Consider the following 21963-nt stretch of genomic DNA (forward strand, 5'->3'; position numbering starts at 1 on the left):
CTTTTTAGTTTAGTGCTATGGTTCTTAGTGGGAGGGAGTGGGGAGAGTTGACTGCCCTCCCACAGGAGATGTCTGGAAACGTGGCAGTGGTTTTGAGTGTTGCAGCGACTGGTGGGTGCTATGAGCATAGTTCCTGGCGACAGGAGTGATAAAAATCATGCAATGCATAGAACTGTCCTGCTTAAGACAGAATTAATCTGCCCTAAATCCCCAAACTTCTCCTATTGATAAATACTACTTTAGAAAATTCTAGGCCATATTCTTTATAACAATTCAATACAAATAAAGAAAAAAGTTATACAGTAGCTATTGTATTTCACCTCTGTGTTAGGCACATCAGACACACATATTTGCAGATATAGTCTCCGCCACCTAGAAGTGCACAGTCCGCTTCGGAAGACAGAGGAAAAGCCAACTAACTCTTTAAGGTGAATGATTATCTTTAAAGTATTTTCCTATTTTAGCCATACATTTCCAATGAGGAATTTGAAGTTAGGTATACATGTCCTAAATAAGGTTATGCCTCCAACATGGCTCCACGTGATAAATGCCTGATGAGAGGTTGGATTATAAAGAGGATGCCATCTAAAATCAGCATCACATTGTCTCCTCTATAGTAAGGTCACATGTGTCCCAGTGCTAACCTTAGATATTTCCTAATTTTTAATTGGTATGAAATTTATAAGATTTTATTTTTTCATAAATTACAAAAGCAGATTTTTTTTTACACATGTAAAGATTTTTATAACAATCTTTCCTATCACTAATGGTTAAAATCCTTATGCAACTTACCTGTGCCACCCGTAGTTCTGATAACAGATCTGTAAAATTCTGGTTTCTGGTGGGCTCTGAATCTTCAACTACTTGAGACAGGAAACGACTTTTATGCATCTGTTCTCTGATTTATTTTGAAAATAAAAAATATATATATTTTTAAAAGGTACTCCTTTCAATACAAAATATTCAATTCTTAAAAATTAAAAACACTTTGTACATTGAAACTATGTGAGTCATTGAAGAGAAAGTTTATTTAAACTAAAGATTACAATACTAAAATACTAAAAGAGAAATATACTTCATGTGAAATTTTTATGTATAATCTAAAAGAACCGAAACCCGAAGAGTACTGGTTTATTTGTAATATAAAAATATTTCCTGCCAATTCTTAGAAAAAAAAAATCAATCTCCCGGAAAGACCTGCTGCATTTACCCTGTGGTGTTCTATATTCCTTGTCACTTCTATATTCCTTGTCATTCTAGACTCCTTTCTGAGAAACACAAATTGCCAATCATACCCATGGAAACTAACAAACAAAACAAACACAGTCTACTACTGGTATCTTAGAATCAATTTTTCTGTTTTTTTCCAGAGATATACAAGTTTAGGAGTACACACATGATCATCTAACCCTACTTTCTAAGGAAACCATTTATTCCATTGTGAAAATTCATTTAGAGCTTTAGGTTTGGATCCTGGAATAGATCTTCTCTTTTAAAAGCCAGGCAACATTATCAGATATGAAATTTTAAAATACTTTAGTGAAGCATCTGGGAAGAAAGCAGATGTAAATGCCTTCATGCCTCAGAACTGTGCAGATTATCAGCCCTAGCTTGGGGTCACACTTACCAGGAGAAAGGGGCATTTTCCCCCTCCTAATTTACACAAAAGTGCCCTCACTTGCCAACCTGTATACTTTCCAGCTTTGTCTGCTATAAGATATGCTTTTTTCTATTTTGCATGAAAGGTAAGTGTGAGCTAACAGCAGCCCTGCCTCATATGCCCTAAGTTACCTTACCAAAAAAATGGAAGAAGTATGTAAATAAATAAAACATACACGACATTCAAAGCCAAAGAAATTTCTTCTGATAGCAGTCCTATTTGAGGTTTTAGGTGTTTACCTGAAATGATGCATAGCTGGCAGTCATTTCCCAAAAGAAGACAGTACCCTAGCTTGCCAACATTTGTTGGTTCAGCTCTTTCACTTAGTGTGTTAAAGACAGAGGTAATAACATCCCAAAGGCCTTACAGTCTGAAGTATGACTGGTTCTTAAGCGGGTGCTGGTGTTCCATCAGCCTGCCATGGTGAGCACTGGTTGTAATAACTCGCAGGTTCTCCCTTCCCTTGAGAAATGCCCTTGCCAAATAGCAACCCCTGCCCCCTGGCCCAGAGGATACCCCCACACGCTTCCTGGAGCCCACCTCAGCCAGTGACTGGCTGCCTTGGGGGATACAAAAGGCTGCCCCCCACTTGCCTCAAGTAGGGGCCAACTCTGCAATGCAATCTGTTTTCCTGAGCCTCCTGGCGAGAGCAGAATGAAGCCAGGCTCCAGCTGAGACCACATTCTTACTTACCTTCCCTCCTGCTACCCGCCCCCATCTCGCTTCTTTTGCTCCCCTTCTCCCGAGAGTTATCCTCCGGGAAATCACCTCCATGAGGATCCCCATCTCAGGCTCTACTTGTATGGAACCTGACCTAAGATAGTAAGTAACACTGTATTTTCTTTTTACTATTATTACTAACAGCATTATTACTAAGATGTATTACCCAAGTATCTCAAGCTTAAAAGGAATATTCAATTTCCTGAAATTGATGTCAAACTCAAATACGAATATACTGAAAATACTGAAGTATGTACTAGTCATCTAACACCAAGAGAAAATCCACTGAATGTTAAATATACAAAAGTTACAAAACTGTAAATCAGTGTACAGTTTTTAAAAATTTCTAAGTATATTAAATGTTTTATTAATATAACAATAAAATGCTTAGAAACAGTCCAAGTATATTTGATTATAAGAATTGTAAAAGGACTTACTTTAAGGCAGCTAACTCGCTGAATAAACTCTGGTTTTCCTTGAACATTCGCTCCTCATTTTTCTTGTTTCGTTCTTGGAGATCTTTCACTTGATTATACAATTTTTCGTTTTCCTTTTTATACACGGAAAATTATGTTTTAGTTAAAAATCAGTAGTACTTATATAAGTATATCTGCTTCTAAAAGATACATCCTTTAAACATTTTTAAAAGTTTTTAAATTTCTTCAGTTTTTGAGTAAGCAAAATCTTTTTCAAACTCTTTGATTTGTCTCAGAAGAAAATCTGTTATCTGAAAACAATTCTTTCTAAAATGCTCAAAATGCTTACTTGAAAAAAAAGCTGCAGAAAAATTCCCAAAGCCAAAGAGCCTGTCAGTATAATGTACCGCATTTCACAGGAGTAAATGGGGGAGGGACTGCAGGAATAACCACATCCTGACTTCATGCACCAGGGATGGAAAGGCCAGTGGGATTGTTTGCACCTTCTTTCTTCCTGTTTTTGGCTCGTCTTTCTGCCTCAGGTAATTGGATGTACCCACGGTGGGTATCCATGTTTGTTTCTGGAAGTTTCTGTGAGCAGGGAGTTAGAGACTGGGTGTTTGTGGAAGATCAGGACGGAGCAGAGCAGAGACTAGACCCAGTACAGCACCTGACTTAAGCTGAAGGGGGACTCAAACAGTGAGATCAGGGGGAGAAAGTACCCATCTGTGCTTAGATGCTCTGGCTTATTAACTTCTTTAAAATCAAGAATCTGATGAAAACCACGGACCTTTGAGGATCTAATGAAAACTATGAACTGTCTCACCATGTCTGGTCTAGTGCCTGGCACACAGTCTGTGCTTGATTATCTACAGAATTAATGAAACTCAGAAAAATACATACATACACAGACACATAAATTTTGTATTATCTTTGTGAGAGTGGGTGGTTGGCATACTCATAGGTCTGTGAAATCCTCCTTAAAACCCATGTTCTATACAGCAAGCTCAGAATGGCAGGAAAGGGTTTTGGACAGTTCTCACTAACTCTATGGTGGGGTGTCCTGCAAAATCAGTACAATTTCATTTACAGCAAAAGCTGTAATCTCTGATGTGGTGATGCTTTCTCTGGATGTCCCTGGAATGAAAATGCTTGTTATCGGTAGGCTGTAGGCTTAGGCTATTGTTGTCATAAAAGAAAAAGGTAATGAGACAGAAGAAGAAGGGGAGGGAAGTTAAGAAAAAGGAGTGATGGGAAAGAAACTAAGACAAGTCTCATTCTGGGGATCATCAAACCTGCCCTGGCTGACTGTCAGGTCAATACCACCAACACTCCATCATCCCAGAGAACAAATGTATGGCTCCTATAGGACACACTCATTTTCTCCCATTTAATTCAATTGTTTTTCACTCTCAGGGCACTGGCAATGGATTTCAGATTTATATTTCTCAATATAATATCAAAACTAGCCAATATTATCTACTGAAAAAATTATAGAAAATTAAAGAAAAAGAGGAGAGTTTCTAAGGAAACAGGGCTATTACAATTAGTAACAGGCAACATGAAGTAACTGGTTACTGTGTGGAAGGTACAAAGTGGTTGATCTGCACTGTCTTATTTTAATTTCACAACCACCTTATGAGACAGGTACTATTATCCTCGTTCCCACTTCATAGATGAGGAAACTGGATGAGAGGTGAAATGATCTGCCTAAGGCTGCCCAACAGGAAGCAAGGCCTAAAACCAGATTTTTTGAATCAGAACCCATGCCCTTAACCACTTTAATTCTGCCCATAAGAAATGTTTATACTAGTCAAATTATTACTTCCTCGCATTGCCAGAATTCCCATTACCTGTTAAATGGACACAGAAATAATTTTAAATGCCTTATTTTTATAATCAAAGAATCTCAAGACAACCTCACTATGTGCTGAAGAGCCATACCTGTTGATATCCTTGAAGAAGTGTCTCTTGTTCTTGTATTTCTTTTTGGATTTGCTTCAATTTTTCTTCAGTGACAGGATCAGCTGTTTCTCCAAAATGCAACCACCTTTGTTTTTTGTTTGATTCTTCAAAGTCACTTAACTTTGAGAACATGCAGGAATTGTTTTATTTGGAAAAGGAAATGATACAGTGAGCAGTGAGGAAGAATAACAGAAAATTTGAGGTACGTAAACCTAAGACTGCCTTATAACCACAGAGGAATTATCATAACACCAACTACAGTTAAACCACTTCAGTGTGCTTTGTGCTGACAGTTCTGATGATGGAAGTAACTCAGAAATGCTACACAGTGTCACTTTCTGAATCTAGACCTTCCATAGCTTTCTTTCTGAAACTGTCTTCCGTGAAGGTTGCAGTGAACCAACGGATTTGTTTTCAAAAAGGACTGCTAACAAGAAAACTATCAAAATGAGCCAATTTCAATTTCAATTCCCCCCCCCTCCCAGGGGTTCCATGTAGGCTCTTCTGTAAGGAGACACTCAGGAACTATGTTCATGTTATATACAGCAAATATAGCAAGTGAAGCAGCCCCAGGGACAAGCAAATGACAATGCATTTAGCAGGGAGTACCAGTTTTTTAATTAAATAAAAGGAGAAATAGGACAATGTGTCTAGTACCTTGGCTTGAAGAATGTAATTGTCTTGATTCAGTCTGAAGAGTTCCTTTTCCTGTTGTCTCTTTAGTTCCTCCATCTTATTTTCCAGCTCTCTCTCCTTTTCTGAGAATGTGACTTTAATTTGCTCAATTAGGGCTTGGGCACCCCTCCATTTTTCCTCTGCTTCCTGAACTCTTTTAAGCATAATCAATTCTGTCTCCTTGTTCCCACCATGGTATCCTGAAGAATCCTTTAAAGGAAAAGCATTACTTCATTATGTAGAGTTATAATATTAGATTTGAACATAGGTGGTTAGGGGAAAAAACCCCACAAAGAATAAAAATGACACGGTTAACAATGTTCTACTGTATAAGAAGATCAATAAATTCTTGTGTGACAAGAATATCAGTCAACATAAAAGAAATTACATATATTTCATTATTTATAATTTAGTTTCAATATATAATTACAGAACATAAAAACATTATGAATATTATTTTGAAATTCAATACCTACATTCTGAACCTGAACACAGGAATCAGCTTCTGTAGGGCCTTCAGATTTCTTAGGAGTAGCCAGGCAACTTTCAGTTTGGGGTGCTGGTTTACCCAAAGCTGCAGGCCTGATGAGTCTTGTTCCAGATAAGATTTCTAAAGATTGTAAACAATGGATAAAAGCACCACAAATACAAACTAAGTTGAGTGTGTATTCAGCAATTACGTAACAATAAGTACTAATACAATGAAAACATTAAGACAAACGAGGATCACAAAGCAGACTGATGCCTGCAAGGCATCTGTTTCACTGCACTCAGAACTCCTGCGTCAAATGACAACTGGAGCTAAATAAACGGGAGGAGAATGTAGATTGGGATCATTTCAGGTTTTATTATTTTTCAATAATTATTCTGTCAAATGTTCACAGCAGTAACAAATAAAAATATCTAAACAATGAATCAAAGAGCAGCTGATAAATTTATGAAGCATTTTACTTCAGATTAAGTGTGCTTTCAGAGCACATTTTTTATAAGTAATGTATATCAAGATATAGTATCACTGGAATAATATAGATTACATGGAAACTTTATAACGAGTAGTTTTAAATTTGATTAAAAAAACAAAATGATAATACTGCTATAATACCATTTATTAAATTAGAAAAAATGTGATTAATGTATATACATTCTGGTCAGATTTTCAGCTTTTAAAAGGTACCTCGTAAATCCTCAAACAGTGGAAATAATTCTAAGGCCAGTAAGTTATTCAGTTAATAATAAAAATAAACATTTAAGGAAAATACCTAGAAGAGGTCTTGAGGCCCATAATCAATTATTACAGATTCTAAACTTCACACTGAGTAAATATTTGATTGCCTTAGATGTAAATGAAGCATTCAAAATTTATTTTTTTAATATAATTTTTTCAAGATGCTAACTTTTCAAATGCAGAGTTTACTTTTTCATTAACGTGAAATACATGGTCATTAAAAGATTTGGAAAATACAGGAAAGTCAAAAGAAGAAACACATTCCTAATAGTACCTCAGCCTGAGATTTCCTTCTAATCTTTTCCGGGCACGCAGGATTTTCCTTATAGAGTAGTAATCATATTTAATTAGATTGTTTGATGTGGAAGGTTTTTCTTGAGAAATTTCTTAAAGTGTTCATAAAGGAACTGTTTGAATCACTGTAAAAGCAGGCCTTAATCCTTCCAAGTCACTGGCCAACGAATGGGGTGTGATTCTGCTAGCATTGTGATTCTCCCTAGGACATGGTGGCCAAGAGTGGCAGGTGGTTCTTGCTCAAGCTGCAGTCAGCCAGTGCTTTTATACAACAATTCTCCCTTCCTGGGTTCTTAATTTTGGTTTCTCTAAGTAATTATTTTCAATAATAGTACATGGACAGTATCTTTTCCCTTTATACCTGAAAGAAAATTTGCTTGGATATAAAATTCAAACGTGAAAAAACACTGCAGAATTTGGAACCCATGAACTCTTCTTGAAAAAACAATGGATTATGACAATTCAGTCAAATAAGAAACCAATCAAAATAATTCCAGAATGGAGAAGCGATGGATAAGGGACTGGTGAAAAGCATTCTGGCCTTTTCATAGCCAGAACCAAGACCCTCAGTCAAAAGCTGAGGAGAAATACAGTCACTGGAGCAAATAAAATAAATATATCCTGAACAAGTAAAAATAAATCTAACAAAAATGGGTAGCAGGCATGTGACTAGGGGTTTTACTACCTCATATTTCATAGAAGGGAAAACAGATAATGTATAAAATGTAGGTAAAAACAACAACATGGTTTTGGCAACCTTTCAGGGGTTTTCACAGTCTATTTTCTTAAAGGGATCTTTTGAGATGTAGTATTTCTTAGGATGAAGTTTCTTTCTCGTCTTACAGATTTAAGTAAAATCAATCTAATATTTTATTTAAAAAGAACTTATGAAGTGTTATCTGTTCTTATAAAATGTTTTGTCTGTTTGTCTTGCCTGTCTCCTTCCTTCCAGCTCCCATCCCCGCTTCCTTCGATCTGGACAAGGACATACGTACAAGAAACATGGAAAGAGGCTCACCCAGTGTGACCTTAGCTGTTTCTGGCTAATTATTGCTTTCTTTTTACTTCTCTGTGTTTTTTAAATTTAAATAATGAGCAACTATTCCTTTTGTGACAGTAAATGTATTAGTCTAAAGAAAAAAATATGAGGCAATAGCCCAAGAAAATTAATTTAGAATAAAAAGGAAAACCATCACATGCAGACACCACTAGCTGCCAATCTCATTTTCCTCCCTATTAACAGAAACCTAATTTTGCCCCGGGCAGCAGTGTGCCAGTTAAAAACACCCATCCCTCTGGACTCCATGCAGCTGGGTAGAGGGGTGGGAAGGAAACACAGGATCAAAGTTCTGGCCAATAAGATGAAAGCAAACGTTTCCTACATGGCATTTCCAAGAAAGTGACTACTTTTCTGATTAAGAAGCTGCTGAGTTAACAGGCAGGGACCTTTCACCTCTCCTCCTGACAGGCCTGGAGGTTGTGTAGCCATCTTGTGACAAGGAAGACAAAAGTCACCGACTAAGGACTTTGCAGCAGGAAAGAAGGGTCCTTGCACAGTTGCACCAGCTATGAACTGACGAGCCCTGGTTTCTTGGTTACGTGAAAAAAAAGAAGCCTTCTAACTGTGTAAGCCCCAGTCATTGGGCTGCTTCTTCATCATACCCAATGTGGGTCCCAAGCAGTCTCTAGACTTTCTGGACACTCATCTCTGCCTCAGGGTCTGCTTCTTGGAGACCCAATCTGTGACAAGTAACTACAACCCCAAAGGAATTCCAGTTCTTTAGAAATGAAAATAAAGTCACTCTGGGCAATTTTCCAATAAAAAGACAGAGATTAAAAAATCATACTTAATGGATGGTCTAATGAGAAAAAGTAGCTCAAAATAAAAATAGACAGTCATAGTTTACCACTTTCATCTATCAACCTCTATACCAACCCCCTCGTTTCCGTCTCACCCCATGACATTACTTGTCTTCACACTCAGTAATTTCCATACATGCACAGGAGATCCTTTCAACCCCTGTATATACGTGCCTCTCCACCCCAGCTGCTCTCTGCCACTGGCGCTCTAGATCTTTTTCTATCACCAGTAACGCATTTACTCTCCATCAATCCTTCCTTCTACCTGGATTCCCACAATCCTTGGGGCCCCCTGGGACTCACTCTGTGGTCCTGCCTGTGTCATGCTGTATCACCCCACCCCGATGTCTTTTCTTCCTTCATGACTCAACTTACATTCCACATATGTTGGTCTCTTCCTTTTTGCTCCTCTCTCAGTTCACTGTACTCATTTGGCAAAAGCCATGCCTCTTGATAAACCCAATTATACAACTATCCAACACCTCCAATCGTGCAGTAGAATGTGGCTGTGCAAACACATAGACAAATACACACACACACCCTGCCTGGTCTCGACTTACACTCATGGTCACTAACTGCACACCAACGCTTCCTGCTGAAGTCTAACCCTCCAGGATTGCCTTTTCACATCTTCCCTCCTCCAACACCCCTGCCCCAACTTCACTGCCACCTAATCACATTGTACTTTACTTTTCAGAGTAAATGGAAGCAACCTCTCACCACTTCTACCCACCTACCAGTCTGTACCCACATCTTCCCCCTTCCTATCTGCTTGCCCACAGGCGAACTGTCCATGGTCCTCTCTGAAGCCAACCCTTCCCATGTGCACTGGATCCCAAGACAGCTCCTCTACTCAAGGACACTGCTCTAGCAATTCTCCCTTCCATCATGCATTTCTTCCTGTCCACTTTGCATCTTTCCAAAATGCATAAACATATTATTATTTCTCCCATTAAAACAAAACAAAGCAAAATAAAAGGCTTCTCCTAACTCCACTTCCATGCGAGCTACTGCCCCATTTTTTTTTCCTACCTTTTACACCCTTTCCTCCAGGGTAGTCTAGAACTCAAAGTATCCAACTCTACTCCTCCTATTCCCACTCAATTTGCCTTTCATAGCCACTTATCCATGGAAACTGCTTGTCCAATACTGATGGTTTCCTTTTTGCTAAACCCAAAGGCCAGCTGTCAGTCCCCATCTTTCTTTATCTCTCAGCAGCAACTGATAGAGCAGATCAATTCTCCTTTATATACTGTCTTCACTTGGCTTTCAGGATCCCACATACTCAGGTTTCCTCCAACCTTACTCTGTCTTCTTTGCAGGTTACTCCTCTTCCTCCTGACCTCTTAAGGTTAGCATGTCCAGGGTTCAGGCCCTGGTTCTTTTTTCTCTAGATATGCTCTCTTGATAATCTTCATCAGTTTCAGAGACCATTATGCTTAGTGAAATTAAGTCTGACAGAGAAAGACAAATACTATATATAACTTCTACGTGGAACCTAAAAAATAATACAAATGAATGTATATACAAAACAGAAAGACTCATAGACATAGAAAACAAATTTGTGGTTACCAAGGGGAGAGAGGGGTGGGTGGGGCAAACTAGGAGTGTGGGATTAACAGACACAAACTACTACACATAAAATTGATAAGCAACAAGCATTCACTGTACCGCAAAGAGAATTATACCCAATATCCTGTAATCACGAATATAATCTGCAAAGAAAAAATTTCACTATGCTGTACACCTGAAACTAACACAATATTGTAAATCAACTATACTTCAATTAAAAAAACCCAAACAAACATGGCTTCAAAAATATTCATCTTTAACATCTGAAACCTACAGTCCACACCACCCTCTTAACTCTACACTTTTCTACCTAACTGCCTCCTTGTTTTCTCTACTTGTGCGTAGAACAGACATCTCAAAACTATCACCTCGACAATTGAACTCCTGGTCTTCTCTCCACCCCCAGCGAGAGAGTAACTTCATTCACCCAGTTGCCATCATTGTTGACTCCTCTCTCACAACCCCAAACCCATCTTTCAGACTTTTGGTTCTGTCTTCTAAATATACCCTTACCCAACCGCTTCTCATCACCACCACTGCTGCCACACTGGTTCCAGCCCCATCACTCCTAGCCTGCATTCCCAACATCACCTTCTAACTGGGCTCTGAGCTTCTTCCTGTGTCCCCTACAGTGTGTGTATGTGTTTGTACGTATATGGTCTATAAGGTATCAGCCAAAGGAATCTGTCTAAAGGATAATTAGATGAATCATTCCCATGCTCAAAACTTTTCAGTGGCTCATGTTTTCACACTAAGAGTGAAAGCCTAAGTCTTTAAAATGCCCTAGAAAAGCCTACATGTGCCTCTCCCATGACTCTGCAATCTCATCTCCTCCTACCCTCTCTTCCCACGCCACCCACGCCGTATGGGCTTCCATGCTGTTCCCTGAACATGCCAGACATCCCTCCCTACTTCACGACTTTTGCACTATTTAGTCATTTCATTTTTCTGGAATATGCTTCCCCCAGCTATCCACACGGCCAATTCCTTTACCTCCTCCGAGTCTTTGTTCAAATGGCTCTCTCTCAATGAGGCCTACTCTATCTTACTGAAAACTGACCTCCCCCACTGACGTTCTTGCTCTACCTTTAGTTTTCCTTAGCATATAATATCATTTACTGATTTATTATGCATATTGCTAAAAGTCTACCTCTCCTCATCAGATGAAAGTTCCAAAATGAGGGAGGGGAGATATCTTTGCCTACTTTGTTTACCAATGTATCTCAAGGGCCTCTAATATTACCTGGACCAAGGTCAGTGCTCAAAAAATATTTGTTATATAAATGGATCTGGATAAAGTAAACTTCAAAAATGTTGGTGGTTAGTTTATCTAAAATACATATAATATATATCTACATATAATAGAGAATATTAAAAACAAAATTTCATTTTCTTGATCCCGAAAGTACAGAATGAATACTCCTAAAACATTAATGAAAATTTTTCACACTCCTCTTGATGATTCTAAAATTTGGGAAATGTTCCAAGTGTTTTTCCTTAACATTAAGCACTAGATCCAATCAGCAGTTAATTATTAATAACCATGAATAGATGACAACATCACAAACAGATGTCCCACAGAAACGAGAAAATAAGAGAACACAAGAGACTTCTTAGGAAAAGGGGTCAGAGGTCCATAGGTTAAGACCAGGGGGGAAGGAAGTTTGCATTAAGCCAACAATCATATTCCTGTCTCTCCAGAATAGCCATCCCACACTGATGTTCTCCTGCACTCTCATACAGATCAGCCCTAGCCTTTCCATCTTACACACACAAATCGCTGCAGCGAATACACACCAATACAGACAGAAGAAGAGAGCCTTTAATGCTGAAAGAATTTTAAATATAGTTAAAGTGGTCCCGGAATTGACAGTAGTAGGGAAAGGCACTTCCCTACTTTAAGCTAGAAGTGAATTTTCCAGTGAAGTTAGTTCTCCTCCAACAACTATCACCAGATAACAATGATGGAATTGGTAACCTATTCGATTTAATCACAAAGAAAAGGACAAAATATTTCTGGCTCTACTGCTCTCCCTTCCCCACTGGAGTCTTAAGGCAACAGAAATGTTGGTGTAACTCGAGCATTTCTATTTCTTTTACTAGCTGCATGGGCTTCTAAGAGGAAAATTACCTTTTCCTTCTGCCAATATAGTGATAAGTTACTACATCAGGAAATAACTAACAGAGACACTGTGATGTATAAAAGTATGCATTCTTTGATCTATAAAACATCCTTACTCTCCAAGTCTATACTGAACTAATACCCTGATGGCTATCCCTCATTTGTACATTGCCATTTGCATTCTGAATTCATAGCTCTTCTCTGGCAAACATTTTGGATATTACAAAGCCAACCCTCTCCTATTTTATATTCACTTCCCATACTTTCCGGGTCTCCTTCAGGAAAATCTAGAACTTATGACAAAAAACCTCCTGAACTCAATTGAACTGAATCTTTCAAAGATGGAATGCAGTACCTTATGAATAATTTTTTTCTATGAATAAGGAAAGTTCATGGAAAGAGGAAGGAAACAGGGAAAGTAGAGAACAAAGAAAATAAAATAATACACTACATGTACAGAATTCTATCATGAAAAGAGTATATGATTACCTCTTTTCTTAGCCTGATTTGAGGTAGGAATGGATCTCAAGCTTTTGCTCTTCATAATGTCCTTTGAAGTTTTCTTTTCAAGATTAGAAAATGTCTTGAAGGGTGAACTAGGTTTGCCATACCCTGAGCTCCTAACTGATGCATATAATCCACTCTGGGGTTTTCTTTTAAATAAAGGAGGTGCACTTCTGGCCTTCTTGTATGGTAGCTGTTTACCAATTCCAGCCCCTTCTTCTCCAGAATTGAGTTGAGATCTAAAAGTCTGTGTACAAGTACAAGCTCTTTAGTACTTAAACTTCGACTACAGTTGCAAATAAGATTTAACAGATAGCAAAACCATACTGATTACTAAAGAACATAGTTCATAGAAGGCAAATCATTATATTAAAGTTCTCTAATTCATCAGAATTTTAGTATTTGAAAGCACATCTTCAAAGTCAGGAGTAAGACAAGGCAAAATAATAAAACAAAATAAGCTTGCCAGAAAGCAAGACATATAATTACTAGAATCAACATGGAGGAGAGCAGGGAAGAACACGTTTTGAAATGACAAAAGTCTTAGCTTCTTTTTTCTCCAGATTTCTCAAGGTAAAAATTTATTAGTACCCTGCCTTATTCTATTGACACAAGGAGATAGTTTATGGTAAACACATAACTCAGAACTGTAAAATAAAAATGGAATACTGTGGTCATGGAGCCTATATAATCAGAATAAATCAAGAACAGAGAAAAAAGGAACAATGAAATATAAGTTTCTGAAGAGCTGCTAATAGCATTTATAGGAAATGTCAACTTACCTACTTTTGCAGAACACAGACTACTAGAAAGATTGAAAAGCACTAGAATGATGAATACACTTTATTTTCTTATGTTACTCAAACTCTGGACTATGTTTACTAAAAAAATGAAATATTTTCTTTGAAAAGAAAGCTAATGCTATGGTGCTATTTTTAACTTTGGGGACTACAGGGTGTTGTTATAGACTGCTCACAGATGTCCAGAATCTATGTGGAGGTTAGTATATAACCAATCCCACTAGCTTAAGAAGAACGTACTTATCAATAGTATTTATATAACTTCATTTATCAATATGTCAAATCAATTTGAATTATAAAAACTTACCTTATTTACTTTGTCATCCTGAGGTAATAACGAAGGACCAACAGATATTTTTTTCTTCAAAATATCAAGGTACATTTTATCTATTTGTTCTTCCACAGTATTTACTCTTGGATGGTTAGTTTCTGTACCTTCATTTGTTGCCTTTTCTAAAACTACATTCTCTTCATTTCTGTCCAAAAATTGGTTCACAGTTCGTGGTTCTTCAGACATAACACTTGGGTTCATATTAAGGGGTAAAGGTCTAACAAATTCAGATTCTTTATTCTCAGCCAGTTTCTTATAGCTATAAAACAAAATAGGACACAGAGAATGAACCCTATATAACTCTTCAAATATCAGTTTTATTAATATACACATACACATGATACATATAAAATACATTTACATGATTAATATATGAGAGTATTAAATATATCTAATGTTTGTAACTATTCAAATTAGGTCATTAATGTTAAATATATTATTTATAATTCTGGTTAACAGAGTATACTCACATAGCATCACATAACTGTTTTAAATTTCAGGTGGTAATTGTAATGCAGTATAATATACAGGACTTCATGGTTGACTCTGAGACCTACTTCAAAGGAAAGCCAAACCAAACAAGACTGAGATTGCTTTTGTCTAAGAAAAATTTAAAAATTAATTTCTAAGTGGCCTTTTTGTAATATATCTTTTATCTATAGTACCTCATAAAGTCAACATGCATTTAAAGCAGGAAAAACATTTTACAAATTTCTAGAAGAAACCAAATAAGTAACCATAATGTACATCAATGAGGCATAAAATATAAATATTAAAATGCATAATTTCATCATAGTATAGGAAAATTTTTAAGTAAAACAAGAAAAATCACTAGGATTTTGAAATAAAATCATCTCTGTGGTTTAAAACACTTAAATGCAATGTCACATTTCAGATCATTAGATTTTCAAAATATGGAAACTGTCCCTTAAGGAAATGTTATAAATGTGGTTAAATATCAGCATATTATGGGAGCTCCCAAAATATGGATATTGTCATTTTCAAATTACTAAATCATGGTCAATTAGGTCATTTAATTTTGTAATTTATAAAATAAGATTAAAGGAAAGTTTAAGAGGCTACCATTTTCATCTAAGATAGATTGGCTTCTTGATAATTGTTAGAAATAATAGAAGTAGCTGGAATCATCAGAAAATATAATAGTTATTTCCTTCTTAATGGTAGCAGAACCTGGCTAGCTGCTCATCAGAACTGTTCCCTGTTCTTGCTGTGAACCAACGAAACTACATTTCCTCACCGCCTTCAATGGGGCCGTTCACTACTTCTGGCCTTTAGAATGTGAGTGCTATGGTGACAAGAACCTAAAATATGAGTCAGTGGCTTAGTGGTTGGGTTTTGGGTGGCAAGGAAACTGATTACTAGTAGAGACTGGAGAGGTGACAACCTATGTTTTATAGTGACAAAACATTTGCTAAACTCTCACCTATAACAGTTTATAAGGCAGACCACATGGCTACCGAGTCTGGGGTACTAAGGAAATGGTAGGAGAGAACAGGCAGCTTTTAGGTGCTAGCTACTACTGGCTACTTTTGACAAGTTATTATGAGAAAAAGATGAGCTCAAGATAGAATGGGCTGTTTTTTTAAGAAGAAATCAAAGGAAACAGAGTCTAGAAACTCAGGGCCTCTTAGGTTCACTCGCTGTGTCTGAACCCAAACAATAAGATTCAACACTGAAAAATGCTATGAAAAAGCAAGACATCCTGGGACTTCTTGATTGAAAAGAGTGACTCAGTCCCTTGGCAAGTATCACATTATAAGTGTCATCTTCAAACATAAGGTTATTGTTCCTAATAATATCCAGACAGCTGCAATTAAATTGAGAGAGAAAAAACAAAAGAACAAGGAAGCAAAGACATAAAGCAGATTTAAAACCTTTGTGTAGCAAAGAGTGTTAAGTGTAGTTACTGGCACATGGGACTGACTGGAACCAAATAGATCAGAAGCCTAATAAACTTTCTGAAGTAACTAATTACAAAGAAACCACAACCCTACTATTAAAAAAAAAAAAAAAAAAAAGACTAGAGACTTGAAACCACCTGTAGGCAGAAAGTGGACAGAGAAACCAGTGCATCCTCCAAGATGGGCATAGCCTCCCCCACTGAAACCCCCTTCAGTTGAAGCCAATGGTGATGAAATACAAGAAAAATCCCTCAAGGATTGGAACCAGCAGCTATATGGAGCCATATATATATATACACATATACACACACACACATCCCCCACATATATATATATATATATATATATATATATATATATATATGGTAGTTTCTCCTTAAGAGCAGAATAATGGCCTAATTAAGGAAAATTCCCATCTTCAAGGTAGGTGGTCTTTACAAGGTCTTTCACTAGATTTCAAAGTCTCATTACTGATGGCTATATTTTCTTCATACTTTTCCTTTCTGAATGAGAAGGGTGTGGGTAATGAAGTATGTAACTTGTCTCTTTAATTCATTGATTAGTAGACAATGAGGAGCTATATTCAAACCTGATACAGAGAACTGTGCTTCACCTGGAAATCCTGGCCTTTCAGATAGACAGAGTCCTGAATGGGACTTTGAGCTGTTCGCTTTGGGGGAGGGGCTGAGTAGCTCTTTGTATGAATAAAAGTAGAAGGGATATTTGGCTATTAAAAGAGGAGATTCTTGTGGAGACTGGCTAGATGCCTACCAAACGCATTTACTTTTCTTTCTGGGCACACAAGCAAACCATTATTTCCCAGCCCTCTTGGACTCTGTTAGCTAGATGTGCTGGTTCTTACCGATAGAATGTGGACTGAAATGATGTAACATTTCTGTGTTGAGGCAGTTAAAAGGAATTATGCTAAACCATCTTTTTTCTCTCCTTAGCTACTGTTTAGATGAGGCCATGAGAATCTTGAAACTGTGTGCTGATGACGGAAGCAGACTGGGTCCCTAAATGACTATGTGGAGCAGAGTCCCGCCTCAACTCCACTGAGACACATGGAACTACGATGCAAGCAAGAAATAAATTTTTGATGATGTTAAACTACTAAAATTTCAAGGACTTTTTTGTTATAGCAGCTAGAATTACTTATCCTAATTTACTAAAAAGTTTTTTGATATGTGTACTGAAGTTGATACTACTGACATTTCTATAATTATTGTTATGCCTTTAATGTAAGTACACTTGGCTCTCAGCTTTTAAACACAATGTGAAAATCCATATTTAGAACTCACATTACTAAAATGGTGCTACCTATGGCAACAAAGACACAGGATGTGTGAAAAATCTCTTCAGTAGCACTAGCACAGCCCCAAACAGCAATGGTAAGTAAGCATAACTGCGCTTTCAAAATACTAACTAGCGCTGCAGACCAGTGGAAGAATACTAGACTTAGCATTCAAGTCGACGGGGTTTAGTGTAAGCTATGCTGCATCATTTTCTCTCAATTAGCACAAAAGGAGGAAAAAGGACAAGAAATCACTGCAAGTGGATTTACAGGATGAGGATGGGATTCAAGGGGGGCTCAAAAAGTTGTCTGTTGATAACACAAATGAACAAATGAATACATGCATGGATGACAGGCTTTTCACAGAAATATTTCATGGAGATCAAAGACCTGACAATTCTAAGTGCATTCCTGGGTTATGGCCATATGATCCTGAACAATTTACTTAACCTCTTTAAGCTCAGTTTCTTAACTATAAAATGGGGATAATAATGGAAGAGACCCTCATGGAGTTGCTTTAAGATTAAATAAAATCTAATATGTAAAGAAATCTGCACAGTACCTGGCCCACAGTAAGCATGTGATTAAAATGCTAGCTGTTATCATCATCATCGTCATCGTCATCACTGGTTCCTGTGAGAGCTCCACCACTAAGTTGGTTTACCTCAGTTTCATTGATAAAGATGCCTGACCTACTTATTCTGAGGATCTCATGAGATAACGGGTGTGACACTCTAAGTGCTGCACAAATGCAAAGTGCACCCTTACGATGAGGCTACTGTGATATGCTTCTCTGTGTTGGTGAATGACAGCCATGTCCCACTAGCTGTCATTAAAATGTACCAGAGCTGGAGCATTTTCATGAAGCCCATTTTTCTTGTGATCCAAGAACTCACCCTGTAAGACAACAGCTGGTCTGTGACTAAGTGTAAAACTAACTGGCTTATAAAGAAGTGAATGGATGACTCAACTCAGCACAGAATAAAATTCATGTTCCCTCTCAGCATTCAAATCCACTGTCCCTGACCTATTTAGAGCTGAAGGGATTTTATTTTTCAGTGGAAAGCTTTAAGACTACCTACCTAATGGCAGCAACTTTTTAGTAGCATATATTTTAAAATTTTACCATGAGAAGAATTTTGATAAACTAATTGAGTAAGACTAATGTGAAAAAAAAACCAGGAGTGACTCACAGGTAGACACATCGCAGCTACACGTTAATCATTCATTAGGAATGGTTTTGTAGAACAAATGATTCTAAAAGTTCCCAGTGACAAAACAATAAACAAACAAACAACCTGTTCAATCCATTCCAAAAAAGTCATACCTGAGAGGTTGTAAATCGAAACCACTGACCCCAAAGGAATCTATTCTGATGGGCTTCATCAGCTCCTCTACTGTGAGCAGATTTGAGAGGGGAGAAAAGTTAAAACAGCAACCAAAAATCTTATGTAAATTGCTTAACTTAGTGTCTAATACCGCCAAAATCACATTTTCTCTGATTGACGTAGTTAACAGAACGGCACATACAATAATCCGTTTCCCCCTATAAGCTTGTTTGTACAAAGAAAATCTTCTTTGATATTTATATTTGAAATATATATTTACATATTTTATCTCTCTCTCTTTCTAAATATATATATGTACACACATCAAATATATGTGTATGGGTGTATCCACAAACACACACACACATACACACGCTAATTATTTATTTAGTTGATCCCCAAATACTATTCTCTATTTAAAAAATAACTTTAGTATATGTTCATGGAAAAGTGTAAAAAAATGTGAAAGTATGCAACTGATTTCTTAATTTGGTCAAGGCCTATTAGAGGAGGAATTGAAATTTCATCCTATGTTCAGCTCTAACTTTATAGCTAAACCAGTGAGTCCCAGATTTAAACAAACCCTTTAAATTCAGATACTGAGAAACAATCACTAGAGCAAATTGCATTTAAATTATACCACACTGGAAACTGTCCAGAGAGGGTCTCAAACAAAGAAGCTTTTACCAGATTCTGTAGTAGAGATGTTTTTAGAGGACCCTTCATTTTCTTGAGGATGATCTTTTGCTGAGTTCTTGGTATTTTCCATTGCATTACGCTCAGGTTTTTGTTCATCTGCATCTCCCAAAGAATGGGCAATATGACAATAAGCCTGATGTAGAGCTTCAATGTCACTATTGCTCTGTCCATAAGAAACACCTGTTGAATTAAATGTAATCTCTAGTATATTCACACAAATACCTAAGAAATATGAAACACTAACATTGTCCCTTAATCTGTTAGGAATGGTGAACAAGCCTATAGGACAATACTGACATGATCAAAATAGAGTGAAATACAAACCTGGGTCATGCATGGCCAACAGCCTACCAGCATGAATCACAGCAGGCTCAGGAACTCTTCTTGTAGTGGGCTGAGATGTGTCCTGACATGCTAACTGTAAAATCTGACTCTACTAGTTATTGTCTCTTCCTACTACCCTTAATCGACCTCTCTGCATTGGATAAAACTATTCCTAAATTTCTCAAATTGACACAATTTTTCAAGGACTCTGTCTCTCCTCTCTCTCTGCCTCATGGGGCCACCAAGCGTCTTGTACTCTGCATTTCTTCAACTGAAATTCAATCCTCTAACTTTGTAAACCAATATGTTCCAACAGCCTGTTAAAGCTGCTATAATAGAAAGTGATTTCCTAGTAGCCAAACCCAGCCTTTAATTTTCTTCAACCTTTAAAAATTTTCTTCACCCTGTGAGACGTGTGACCCTGCCATTTTCCTGGGGACTGTTTCCTCTGCATAGCACCTCCTTGCTCTTCCCACTGCTCTAATGGCTGCTTTTCCATCTTGTATGGTAAATGGCTCACCTCAGGGCTCCCCCATCTCTTTTTAAAACCTCTCTTGTTTTCTGGGGCAGGTGGTGGTGGTAGAGTGGATAACTTCATCAAGACCCTTCACTTAATAACTGCCCATGTGCACGTGACTCCCAAATCTATGTCTTTTGTCTTTATCTCTTTTCTGAATATTAAACTTCCTAATAGACAAGGAGACTGTTCTATAAGCAAATCATATCTAATACATCCTCGAGTGAATGAATTATATTCCCCAACAAAATCTGTTCTGCTACTAGTACCTGCTATTTTGGCTATGGTATGATCAGTCACCCAGTCATCCAAAACAGGAGACGTGATGTCACTGGTTCACTCTTCCTTCCCTATTAACCTCCTCCTCTTCCCACCAACTGATTAATAAACTCTAGAGGAAATAATTCAAAGGATCTAATGACAACAATGATCTAAGACTTTTATGAGTATTTTCTTACTAATTTTGTACTCTTCACTACTAACAGTGGAATTTTCAAAATTAAGAGAAAAGAAAAAAGCGCTATAGAAGAGTGGAAAAAACAAAAAGAGAGAAATACGGTGACCTTTTCTCTTGATACCCATGAACTAATCAATTAATGCCTAAAAATATTTACAAGAGCATATACAGCCCCCTCTTCCTCTATATAATGTGTGAGTTACATAGTATAAAATTCTGAGGAACTATTTTCAACTCTAAACATAAGAGGGAGCCAAGTGCCACATATGATTGTGTAAGAATGCCTCACAATGGGATATCTTTCTATCTAGTGCTTCAGGTCACCACTGCTATTTGGAGCATGCCCAATAAAGGAATAGATTTGATTAAATACATTAAAAACAAAAAAGTGGAGGATACCGTGAGATCAGAATCACTAACAGTTTTAGCGGCAGAGATATTCAGTAGGACTTGAGGAAAAAGACCTTGCCTGCTAAGCTAAGCCTAGTGGTCCCCAACCCCTGGGCCATGCCGTGCATGGCCTGTTAGGAACTGGGATGCACAGCAGGAGGTGAGCGGCAGGCAAGCGTGCAAAGTTTCATCTGTATTTACAGCCACTCCTCATCGCTGGCATTACCACCTGAGCTCCGCCTCCTATCAGATCAGTGGTGGCATTAGCTGTCCACTACCGGACAGCAACCAAAACGGGATTACAGAGTAGGCTGGACATAAGCAACACACTTTGGGTGTCTACCATCATCCCCAGATGGGACCATCTAGTTGCAGGAAAACAAGCTCAGAGCTCCCACTGATTCTGTATTATGGTGAGTTGTATAATTATTTCATTATATACTATGATGTAATAATAATAGAAATAAAGTGCACAGCAAATGTAATGTGTTTGAATCATCCCCAAACCATACTCCCCCCCACCACCCCACATCTATGGAAAAACTCTTCCATGAAACCAGTCCCTGGTGCCAAAAAGGTTGAGGACCGCTGCCCTAAACCACCTGTCAGATTCAGAGTAGCATGACTGAGGGAGAGAATTAATTTTTATGAAGAAAGGGAAAAGGCACAAGGTGTTTTATCTCCTCTACAGAAATACCAGGATGCTTAAGTATCTTCAGAGTATGTATAAAAGAAATGATCCCAGTGGCAAACAGCACAGCGGCACCGAATGCTCATACCCAATTTAACACGTGTTAACACATGAGGTGTCAGAAAGAAGAGGCTCTGGCTTAAAGCAACAGCTGAGCAAACATGCAGAAAAGCAATGACCTAAAAGTTAGAAATTAG

At 37.6% G+C, this 21963-nt stretch overlaps 1 protein-coding gene across 2 annotated transcripts in view; it reads right to left on the bottom strand.

The window, feature by feature from the left end:
• The window catches only part of CEP162 (centrosomal protein 162), an 87344-nt gene that overhangs the window by 32868 nt on the left and 32513 nt on the right, over positions 1–21963 (bottom strand). The window contains exons 10-18 of one of the 2 annotated variants that reach the window (XM_067011408.1): positions 19376–19567; positions 18688–18757; positions 14121–14403; positions 12999–13260; positions 5913–6046; positions 5419–5646; positions 4741–4881; positions 2818–2930; positions 793–898 (exon numbers count right to left, since the gene is read on the bottom strand). In XM_067011408.1, coding sequence (XP_066867509.1) covers positions 793–898; positions 2818–2930; positions 4741–4881; positions 5419–5646; positions 5913–6046; positions 12999–13260; positions 14121–14403; positions 18688–18757; positions 19376–19567 — 1529 coding nt within the window. The remainder of the gene's footprint in view (positions 1–792; positions 899–2817; positions 2931–4740; positions 4882–5418; positions 5647–5912; positions 6047–12998; positions 13261–14120; positions 14404–18687; positions 18758–19375; positions 19568–21963) is intronic. The other variant, XM_067011409.1, reaches the window with a different exon arrangement.

Source organism: Kogia breviceps, chromosome 13, assembly GCF_026419965.1.
Source record: "Kogia breviceps isolate mKogBre1 chromosome 13, mKogBre1 haplotype 1, whole genome shotgun sequence".
Taxonomy (NCBI): Eukaryota; Metazoa; Chordata; class Mammalia; order Artiodactyla; family Physeteridae; genus Kogia; species Kogia breviceps.